Genomic DNA, 11,113 nt, shown 5'->3' on the forward strand with positions numbered 1-11,113 from the left:
TCGTGGCTGGACTGGAGAGTCCTGAGTCCTGCTCTTGCCGGCCTGACTTGGGCTGGAGTGGTTCTTAAGTCGCGGGTCGGTTACGGAGGGAATGAAAGCGCAGTGTACGAGCGCGTGCGTGTCTTCACATCAGACTGTTGTGCGGCACGGCGGACAAGTGTAAGTGTAAAAGTGTGATGTACAAGTGTAAAAGTCCCGTCCTCTACACTCACACGCGTCCATTCGTGACGCCTGTGGTCAAGGACCACGGGTTCTCGAAACCCTGGCGTTACGCCAAGTGCGGACGGTATGCTTGGATATTTTGAACCTAACGTGGCCTTAGGACATCGCACCCTTCCGTCGTCCTCCACGTTCTTATGTGACAGCTATCCCAATCCCAATTTTCCAGTTAGAGGGACAGCCGTTCCCCTGCCACCCCTTCCCGTTCCCTTGTTTAGTTCCCTTGTTTACAGCCCAGTGGCACACGAAGGCAACAACGGCCAGACATGCACCATGTCCCTGGGATAGTACGTATTCTGAGCGTTCCCCATGCGCAAGCGCCAGTTAGCCGGCGTAATTCTAAAGCAGTGCCGGCGTCGCCGCGGGCTGCCGCGGGCCGCCGCGGCAGGCCGTCTGACTGAGCGGCCGTCGCCGTCCGCGCAGGCGGCGCCCCGGTTCGAGTTTCCCGACTCGCTCGTGCAGCGTCTGCACGGCTGCCTGGCCGAGTCGGTCTGCTTCGACGAGACGGCCGTGGGATTTTCGCGGCTGCAGCAGGACTGCCGCGACTACCTGGCTCTGCTCAAACACTACAAGCTGGCCGTCGATGCCGGCTTCCAGGCAAGCGGGCGGTCTGAGCGGCATGGGACCCCCTGGCGGAAGCGGTGGGAGGGGCTGACTGGTGTTGGTGACTGGTGCGGCCGACGGGGTCCGGTGGCGGAGGGGAAGGGGGCTGGCGGGGTGGTGCGAGGCTCTCTGGACAGGATAGGCTACTGGGATTGGCTAACGCGCGCTCTTCTGTTTTTTCTGTTTTTGTTTTTTTGGGGGGAGCAAATGAGGAGGCGCTCGGGCTGAACAAGTTGCGTTTAGGTGAGGGGGGGGGACAGGAGAAGAGCCCAGGAGGGCTTCGGAGTGCGCGGGCTTTCCGCGGGTGGGGGGGGGGGGGGAGGGGAAAAAAGACGGGGCGCCGAAGCTGAGGTAGCGACATGACAGTCTTTTTTTAATTTCGCGTATTTGTCATGCCAAACGCACAGAGTCAGCATCACGAACTGGAGTCTGGTTCGTCTGCCATAGCTCAGCTTCACGAAATGACTGTAGAGCGTTGCCGCGGGGCTGCTAAGCTGGTTGTCGGCTGCCTTTTCCAGAGCGCGCGCGTGCTGAGTTTCGAGCAGATCCGCCAGTTGACCGGGCCGGTGTCGGCGGCGCTGCTCAACAGCAGCCGCCTGTCGGCCAAGGTGATGGAGAAGCTGCAGGAGCGGCGGCTGAGCCTGCAGCGCTCGGGCGCGCAAGTGTGCGACGACCACACCGGCTGGTCCACCAGGTCAGTGGCGGTGGACGGACGGGGCCGCCGGCCGGGCTGTCCGCTCACGCGGCACTCATTACGTGGGGAGTGGATGAATGTATGGCCTGGAGGTGAATATGTGGAAGGGAGGGGGCGAGATGTAAGGAAAACAGCTCGTTTTACCATGCTCTGTGTGGATCGGGTGTTTGGTGTGACGGGAGCAGAGGGGAAGACTGTTGGCTTAGATGGTCCCCTGGCCTGTTTTCGCCGATTCTCTGCATTTTGCCGTGTCGATTTCGGCTCGTGTGAACTTAGCCACATCTCCGACCGAGCCGCACATCTGAAGTCGTGCGTACGTGCGTGCTGTTCACCTTCTAATGGTGGTTGCGTGTGATTGCGGCAGGACCCAGCTGGCTCTGGCACGGGCTGTGATTCTGATGAACCGGCTCACCGACAAGCTGAACCCGGTAGTGCGGCCCGTCATGGAGAGCATCAAACGCGAGACTGACCCCCAGCTGCAGGTCCGTTCCGGCCGGCAGCGGGCCGGGGACCGCTACGTCACCTCACTCAGCATTTAATTTGCAAGCTCGCTCATCGAATTCATTCCTGGTATTCGACTGGCCTTCAGGTCGAACAAAGCGCGGAGATGAAAATGCGGCGTCGCACAGGTTTAGCCACATAAACCCGGAAATGATATTAAATATTGATTACACATTTTTAGTAAGGCAGCCACGGAGCTGTGAATTCCCTGACAATGCACAGTTCTGAGTGTATTGCTCGGAAAGGCACAGACTGTCCGTGTCCCAGTGACAGACGAATGGCTGGTTATATGACATTGCCGAAAATGGGACCAGCCACTGCGAGGTCGGCGTGTGCGGAGGTGGACAGGCGATGTTCGGCGGCAGCAGATTTATTCCGTTCCGTTCGCCGGCCGCGCGGTCCGCCAGCTGTGCGCCCTCGCGTGGCGCACTGTGCCGTTCCGCCGCCTGTGCGGCGATCCTGGAGGCCGCCCGTCTGCCACTGGCGAACGGCGTGTTTGACGCCCGTGTGACGTCATCAACAGGACCTTGCGGCCGACGGCGTGGTCCGCCTGCTGGAGCTGCACCGCCAGCGCCAGTCGGGGCCCGTCTCCAAGATCATCAGAAACCTCTGTGCCTTCAGCTGCTGTGATCCTCTGAGTACGCCCTGCGTTCAGGTTAGTCCGCCGCTGCTGCGGCCTGTTCGCGCCATCAGCTGGCTGGCAGCAGTGAAAAAGCTACTGCATCTGTGACTGGAGGCGGGCTCGGGCGGCTTCCTGTCTTCCCTGTGTACATCCGAATGGGTCATCGTGGGCCGGGTGTGTGGTGTGTGCTGGTGCGCTACCCGTCTCTAGCGCCTCTGATCCCATAGTTTTCTGTGATCGGCTGACCCGTGTGTGCTGTGTCGGCTGTCTGACCCATGTGTGCTGTGTCGGTTGCGATCGACTGACCCGTGTGTGCTGTGTCGGCTGTGATCGGCTGACCCATGTGTGCTGTGTCGGCTGTGTTCTGATGACCCATGTGTGCTGTGTCGGCTGTGATCGGCTGACCCATGTGTGCTGTGTCGGCTGTGTTCGACTGACCCGTGTGTGCCGTGTCGGGCGGCAGGAGCTGCGCTCGGACAGCAGGCCGGGCACACCGTGCTCCCCGGACTGCCAGCCGGCCGGCGCCGGCCCCGCCCCGGCTGACGCCCGTCCGCCTGCCGAGCTGCTGGGCATCGTCAGCCTGGAAAGGCTACAGCAGGTCAGTCGCGTCGTGACGCCCCCCCCCCCCTCCCCACCTCCTCCCGGCTGTCAGTCGGGCTCGCCCTGCCGGGCCGTCGGTCCGTTACGCAGCACTCTCGCTCTGCGTGCGTGTCCGTATATACGCTGTGGAGGAGTGTGCAGCTTTGTTGCCGCGTAGGTCAGTGTGGCGTCCCCTGCGTGGCACCGCAGCCTGTGTACGGTAGGCTGTGGGCTTGGAGTCGGCCACCGACCGTGCCCCGTTTTCCCTCCGTGTCGTGAGCATGCCCTGCGCGCATCAGACAAGTGTCCGGCGCTGTGATGTGGAGTGGAGTGTGCGGGCCGGGTGCGTCGGTGAGGTGCGCTGTGTGCTGCTGCAGAGTGAGGAGGACCGGTCGGGTCGGCGCGGCTCGGCGACCAGACCGCCCGGGCGCCCGAGCGATGTCAGCGCCGCCGCTCCAGCCGCTTCCTCGGCCGCCGCTCAAGAGAACAACGCCGCGTTAGAACTCCAGGCAAGAACATGTCCGGCCGCCGCTGAGGCCTTTGTGTCTAGCTGTTGCCCATTGGTTCTTTTGTATCTCATTTCCCACCCAAGTGGTGTCTTGTGACATTTTGTACGTGTTTGGGCTGAGTTTTAACTGTGCTGTTGCTATTTAGTTGGTCCCTTTTCGTATCAAAGCTCTGGGTGAGAGGGGGGTCTGGCAGGGTGTCTTGTGCTGACCTAACCCGCGCCGTGTCAGTCTCAGCGTGAGGTGCAGCGGCGGGGTGTCTCGTGCTGACCTAACCCGCGCCGTGTCAGTCTCAGCGTGAGGTGCAGCGGCGGGGTGTCTCGTGCTGACCTAACCCGCGCCGTGTCAGTCTCAGCGTGAGGTGCAGCGGCGGGGTGTCTCGTGCTGACCTAACCCGCGCCGTGTCAGTCTCAGCGTGAGGTGCAGCGGCGGGGTGTCTCGTGCTGACCTAACCCGCGCCGTGTCAGTCTCAGCGTGAGGTGCGGCGGCGGGGTGTCTCGTGCTGACGTGACCCGCGCCGTGTCAGGCTCAGCGTGAGGTGCGGCGGCGGGGTGTCTCGTACTGACGTGACTCGCGCCGTGTCAGGCTCAGCGTGAGGTGCGGCGGCGGGGTGTCTCGTGCTGACGTGACTCGCGCCGTGTCAGGCTCAGCGTGAGGCGTGGCGGCGGGGTGTCTCGTGCTGACCTGACCCGCGCCGTGTCAGTCTCAGCGTGAGGTGTGGCGGCGGGGTGTCTCGTGCTGACCTGACCCGCGCCGTGTCAGTCTCAGCGTGAGGTGCGGCGGCGGGGTGTCTCGTGCTGACGTGACTCGCGCCGTGTCAGTCTCAGCGTGGGGTGCGGCGGCGGGGTGTCTCGTGCTGACGTGACCCTTGCCGTGTCAGGCTTAGTGTGAGCTGCAGCGGCGAGGTGTCTCGTGCTGACGCGACCCTTGCTGTGTCAGGCTCAGCGTGAGGTGTCGCGGCAGGGTGTCTCATGCTGACTTGACCCGCGCCATGTCAGGCTCAGCGTGAGGTGCAGCGGCGGGGTGTCTCGTGCTGACTTGACCCGCGCCATGTCAGGCTCAGCGTGAGGTGCCGCGGCAGGGTGTCTCATGCTGACTTGACCCGCGCCATGTCAGGCTCAGCGTGAGGTGCAGCGGCGGGGTGCCTGCCGCGCGCTGACGGCGGTCTGCCAGCGCTTCGGCGCCGCGCTGCCGGACTGCCTTTTGGAGCTGTCGCTGGCGCAGCTGGACACCGTGCCGCCGCCCGATCACGCCGTTCAGCACCTCATCAACGGCCTCCAGGTCACTGAGGTCATCGTGCCGGCGTTGCATCCCGACATACACCATCTGGTATGGAAGCAGACTCCCGGGTACTGGTGTTTGAAGGCAAAGTCACGGCAGGTGATGCGAAAATATCGATTAGGCATAACCGTGTCCTCGATTTGATTGTTGGTGCTGTTGGCTAATTGAAAGATCTCAACAGCTAATTCTGCCAGAAGCACCGGGGCATGTGATTTAAGCACTTCAACATGGCCGAGGCCACATTTGTCATATTTGATATTTGATTTCGTTTGATTTTATTTTTTTGATTTCACTTGGTTTCATGTGGGATATTTGGTTCAGCCCTTGTTACTGCGCCTGTGATCACCACGAGCGGTGGCTGCGTTGTTGGTAGCGGAGATGACCAGTCAAGTAGGGTACCCTCTGACGGCGCGGCCCCTCTGCGGCAGGCGCTCTCCCGGCTGGACCGGCTGCGGGACTGCCTGTGCCACGGCCACAAGGCGGTGCGCCACATGGCCGCCCGCTGCCTGGCCGCCCTGGCCCGGCTCGACCTGCACTGCGCCGCCACTTACCTCGTGGAGCACGTGCTGCCGCTGCTCGGTCAGTCGGGGCGGCGCCGCCCGCCGGTCCAGCTGGCCCTAACGCTCCGCTGGGCTGCCGCATCTGTCCACAATCACTTCTGATCAGCTAGTTTAGCACTTTCGCCGGGCAAACGTAAATTTGTTTGTAACCTTGCTTGTGACCAAACCAGATTTTATCAGTCCGCTTTTGACCAGTTCTGTCAAAAGCTGACTGCCAAAATATATATGTTACACCTTCGTGAGAATAAGTGTTCTTGTAAAGTATCTACTCAATCATGTGCAATTACAGGACCTGTTTTTCGTTTCGAACCGACCGGTAGAGGATTCTTCATCCTACCATGGCACTCTTTGGAAAGTAAGCTGTGATAAAGCATCTGCAAAATTACTATGTTGTCCTGCTCCAAGTCCCATGTTTGACTCCCGTGCGCAGACCGGAAGGCGGCGGATGATGAAACTCCTGTGCGTTGTATTTGTTTGACGTGCGCGTGAGATCAGCTCAGTGTGTCTGGAACCATGCAATAGCGGGGACTGTGTGTGGCTCGCTATCAGGGGCTTTATGCCCGAACGGTTGACGCCTTCAATTCCCGCATGGGGACCGAACTCAGACCCCGGTATGGGGACCAGGCTCGACCCCGGCGTGGGGACCGGGCTCAGGCCCCTGCATGGGGGTCGGACTCAGACCCCGGTATGGGGACCGGGCTCATACCCCGGTCGCGTCTTGGCCCTTGGACGTTAAATAGCTTCTGCCGTCGCGAGCCCTCCATGAAGGGTGCGCGGCGACCGTGTGTCGCCTTCCTTTATTAAGATAGATGGCTTGCTATCGACACAGCGCGCTGTGCCGCGACCGGCCTAAGCTCTGGCCCGCGCGGTGTCGGGCCGGGCGCGTGCCGCGCTCGGCCGACGGTGGCGCTCATCTGACAACCTCCCGTGGTTCGGCCGCCAGCAGGCAGCGGCTCGAGCGTGGCCACGCGCCAGGGCGCCATAGAAGCAGTCAGCTGCCTAGTCGACTCGCTCTGGATGGACGCGCTACCCTATATCGTGCTTCTCGTCGTACCCGTGCTCGGTGAGGCGGCGCCGGGGGCTCTGTGAGGCGGGAGTGCGTAACGAATCCGTGCTCGGTGAGGCGGCGCCGGGAGCTCTGTGAGGCGGGAGTGCTTAACGAGTCCGTGCTCGGTGAGGCGGCGCCGAGAGCTCTGTGAGGCTGTGTGCGTAACTAGTGGGACGTGGTCACAGGCCACCCATGTCTGCCAAACTTCAACCCCCGTTGATCCGCTGGTGCTGGCGGGTTGCGTGTGTTGGGGTTCCTTTCCATTTTAGCATATTCGGTGAGAACGCTGCCCCGAGGACACTCGAGTTGTGAAGCTGTGCAGCTCCTCGACGCGGCCTGCGGTGGCGGTGGGCGGTAACTGCGGGCGCCGTGCCGCCAGGTCGAATGTCGGACCGGGACACGGCCGTGCGTCTGCTGGCGTCCCGCTCGTTCGCCGCCATCATCCAGCTGATGCCGCTGGAGCCGGGCTGCGGCGGCGCCGAGGCCGTGCCGCCGCACCTGGCCGAGCTGAAGCGCGCCGAGCGCCGCTTCCTCGACCAGCTGATGGACCCGGCCTGCATCGACCAGGTGGCCGTGCCGGCGTCAGTGCGCGCGCAGCTACGGCCGTACCAGCGGCGCGGTGTCAGCTGGCTCGCCTTCCTCAACACGTACCAGTTGCACGGCGTGCTGTGCGACGACATGGGTTTGGGCAAGTCGCTGCAGAGCCTCTGCATGTTGGCGGTGGATCAGGCCGCCCGACGCGAGCAGCTGCGGCGCGGCGGCGGCGGCGCTGAGGGTGCGCTGCTGCCCTCCCTCATCGTGTGCCCGCCCACGCTCACCGGCCACTGGATGTACGAGGTGGAGAAGTTCGTTGACCCGAGCGAGCTCAGCCCGCTGCACTACTTCGGCCTTCCGAACGAGCGGGTGCGCCTGCAGGCGCGGCTGCCGCAGCACAACCTGGTGATCGTCTCCTACGACATCGTCCGCAACGACCTGGACTTCTTCTCAGGCGTCAAGTGGAACTACTGCATTCTGGATGAGGGGCACATTATCAAGAACGGCAAGACCAAGGTGGCCCGCGCCATCAAACAGCTGGATGCCATGCACCGGCTGATCCTGACGGGCACGCCGCTGCAGAACTCTGTGCTGGAGCTGTGGTCGCTGTTCGACTTCCTGATGCCTGGCTTCCTGGGCACGGAGAAGCAGTTCACGTCGCGCTACAGCCGGCCGATCCTGCTGTCGCGCGACGCCAAGGCCAACTCGCGCGAGCAGGAGGCCGGAGCGCTGGCGATGGAGGCGCTGCACCGCCAGGTGCTGCCCTTCCTGCTGCGCCGCCTGAAGGAGGACGTGCTGGACGACCTGCCGCCCAAGATCACGCAAGACTATTACTGCGAGCTGTCTGACGTGCAGAAGCGGCTGTACGAGGCGTTCACGCGCTCGCAGGCGCAGCTCTCGCTGGTGGAGGGTCTGGAGAGCGCTGAAACAGGCCGCAGCGAGCGCGCGCCGGCGCACGTGTTCCAGGCGCTGCAGTACCTGCGCAAGGTGTGCAACCACCCGAAACTGGTGCTGAGCGAGCAGCACCCGAGCCACACGGACGTCAAGGAGTGGCTGCGCGCGCACGACTCGACGCTGGACCACATCCAGCACTCGGCCAAACTGGTGGCGCTGCGCCAGCTACTGCTGGACCTGGGCATCGGCGAGGAGGCGGGCGCGGCGCCGCTCGCCGTCGACGTGGTGCACCCGCACCGGGCGCTCATCTTCTGCCAGCTCAAGTCGATGCTGGATATTGTGGAGCGCGACCTGCTGCAGCGCCACCTGCCGGGCGTGACGTACCTGCGGCTGGACGGCGCTGTGCCGGCGGGCGAGCGCCAGGGCCTGGTGCACCGCTTCAACACGGACCCGAGCATCGACTGCCTGCTGCTGACCACGCAGGTGGGCGGGCTGGGCCTGAACCTGGTTGGCGCCGACACCGTCATCTTCGTCGAGCACGACTGGAACCCGATGAAGGACCTTCAGGCGATGGACCGCGCGCACCGCATCGGCCAGCGGCGCGTGGTCAACGTGTACCGGCTGATCACGCGCGGCACGCTCGAGCAGAAGATTATGGGCCTGCAGAAGTTCAAGCTCATGACGGCCAACACTGTCATCACCAGCGAGAACAGCAGCCTGCTCACCATGGGAACCGACCAGGTGCGTGCGCCGCGCTCCTGTGTCTTACTGTGTGGGCACCTGTGTGGCGTGCGGCGTCCTTGTGTGTATCCGGTGCGCATTGCCCCGCATATCCCCAGGGCGATAAACGCATGTCTCCTGCCCTTGTATGGTGCGAATATTGCCTCGCAGTGGGGGCATGTGTCTTGACGTTGACTTTGACGTGGGTTCGCAAACCTGCAGAAGGGTATGCGACATGAAGTTTTGAGTACCACATGGAACATCCACGCAGGCGCTTGGGTGTGCTAGACCAGCGCACTTCCACAAACACCCCCGCTCACGCGTTCCATTAATGTATAATGTAATATTTCGACTGTTCGAAATGTAGTGATCTTGAAAACCTTTCTGTTTGAAATAATATTTTTATGGTTGTCGTGGTCAAAAAGGTCTAGCGTGTCCAAAAGGGATTGGGCCTGCGTATATCAGCCTGTCGTTCTCCCATGAACCCTTCACACCTAGCCATGATTGGCTCAGTGTAGTATGCCGCAACTCCTGTGGAGTTGAACTTAAAAGAGTTATTCGAGAGTTATTCGAGTTATTAAAAGAGTTATTCGTGTAATGTGTGTGGCCTGGTTTGGAACGTTGCATGAAAACGTAACGTGATGACTATCCTCGTTAAGCTACTGAGAACGTTTACTCTTGTGCTTTATTTCATTGGAATTATGGGATCCTACAAGATAGTGGCACGTTTGGGAAGGCTGACGCACAGAAGAGTGGTGGCGTACCGGACGCCGGTAACCACGAGTACCACCCAAGTGGGGTGTTTGTGTTTAACGCGCTCATGTTTACTATCCGCACAATGGATTGCGGTGGACATGACGGAGAAATCCCAGATTTTCAGTCCCAGCTCTTCGGGGTTTATTTGGCAGATCTGGATGCTGCTAACCAGCAAGTTGCAGCCAACACTGAGCGTCTGGGTGTGCAGGGACGGGGCGTGTCTTGATCAAGTGGACTGGTATGGTGTACCCTGCTTCAGTCGGACCCTGACCCGTTCATCTTCCAACAGCTGTTCGACCTGTTCACGCTGGAGGCGCACCGCAAGGAGGGCGGCGCGGCCGACGGGTCGCGCGCTCCCGAGGCACGGGGCATCAAGGCCATGCTCGAGTCGCTGCCCGAACTGTGGGAAGGAGAGCAGTACGAGCAGGAGTACGACCTGACCAGTTTCATGAAGACCCTACGCTCGAATGCGACGCCCTGACGCGGCCCGTTCACACGGCTGGCTGCCCTGGTCCGGGACCACGCGCGCTGTCACTGCATGGGCCCGTTATTCGGTGGTATTCGGTGGAATTCGTGGCCGTGGTTACCTAATTGAGTCCCGAATGACCCTGGGTTCAAAAGGTCTCGAAACGCACATCCTTGCGTGCAGGGAGCTAAACTGCTGGCGTTACGTAAGCAGACCTACTCTGGACGACTTGGTCCGTTGCCGTTGCGCACTGTCCGCGTGATCCTCCCCCGAATGACGTCAGCCATAGTCCGGGACGCTGTGCGTCCGCCTCGAGGTCCAGTGGCGCGCGCCGGGAAGCCACTCGGTGCGCAGCCTGTCCCGCGCCGGCGCGCTGCTGTGCAGACTTTCAGGGAGCGTGCAGTGTGCCGTGTGATATTGTCGGTCGGACGCCTCCTAACCTAGGCAGCCTTTGGGGCTGTCCGCCCGCTGGGTTCTATGTTGCGACCGTCGGGGTCCAAACTAAGACGGTGCTGGGCTGGGTGGATGTCGTTGCGACTGAGGTCGTCCTGCTGCTGCTCTCTACGCACCCGATTGCGAGGTATGCGTTGACTTGGAGCGCGAATGCCCATGCGGATGGTCGAGAGGCGCTACGACACGTACTTTGGATGCATTGGTGCCTCGGAGTGTGATGTCGAGTGTGTAAACAAGTTAGGTTTTGACAAATACATGGCCTTGAAACGATCACGTTTCAGACGTTTTGGTCAGAGTTGGCCGTTTAGGCAAGAAGTGTGAACCTCACACAAACTGTTACGGGACTGACTAAACACGGTCATAGGCGTGCGAGCCCCCACCTGCATCCACGGCCCAGATACTGTTGGGCTAGCACCTCGCATAAACGCGTCAGCCCCTCTGGCCCGGAGGCAGGCAGCAGGGCGTGTGATCCTCAAACCAACCGTCAGGTCAGGCGTTCGCGAGCAATACGCGGGGATGAGTCGTACAATTATTTCTTGGAATCATGATACCGGTTTTGCCCTAAGCTTCCTTTGAGGCGTGCTGCGTGTAAGCTAGCCGCACCCAGGGCTAATCAATCAGTTAGCTCGCCGAGCGGGCTCTGCAAGCCCTTCGCTCGCTCAACATCGCGAAACAGG

At 61.5% G+C, this 11,113-nt stretch overlaps 1 protein-coding gene across 1 annotated transcript in view; it reads left to right on the plus strand.

Moving 5' to 3' along the window:
• LOC119102740 (TATA-binding protein-associated factor 172-like) overlaps window positions 1-10,706 on the plus strand; it is a 32,658-nt gene extending 21,952 nt beyond the window's left edge. Inside the window, exons 19-30 of the mRNA XM_037226197.1 lie at window positions 643-816; window positions 1,341-1,516; window positions 1,881-1,998; window positions 2,541-2,672; window positions 3,103-3,237; window positions 3,596-3,819; window positions 4,369-4,375; window positions 4,847-5,053; window positions 5,434-5,584; window positions 6,512-6,628; window positions 6,993-8,782; window positions 9,807-10,706. Of these exons, the coding sequence (XP_037082092.1) occupies window positions 643-816; window positions 1,341-1,516; window positions 1,881-1,998; window positions 2,541-2,672; window positions 3,103-3,237; window positions 3,596-3,819; window positions 4,369-4,375; window positions 4,847-5,053; window positions 5,434-5,584; window positions 6,512-6,628; window positions 6,993-8,782; window positions 9,807-9,998 (3,423 nt within the window). The 3' untranslated portion in view covers window positions 9,999-10,706. The remainder of the gene's footprint in view (window positions 1-642; window positions 817-1,340; window positions 1,517-1,880; window positions 1,999-2,540; window positions 2,673-3,102; window positions 3,238-3,595; window positions 3,820-4,368; window positions 4,376-4,846; window positions 5,054-5,433; window positions 5,585-6,511; window positions 6,629-6,992; window positions 8,783-9,806) is intronic.
• Window positions 10,707-11,113: the final 407 nt, after the last annotated feature.

The sequence above is a fragment of the Pollicipes pollicipes genome, unplaced genomic scaffold (assembly GCF_011947565.3).
Source record: "Pollicipes pollicipes isolate AB1234 unplaced genomic scaffold, Ppol_2.1 Scaffold_5724;HRSCAF=6776_pilon_pilon_pilon, whole genome shotgun sequence".
NCBI lineage: Eukaryota > Metazoa > Arthropoda > Thecostraca > Pollicipedomorpha > Pollicipedidae > Pollicipes > Pollicipes pollicipes.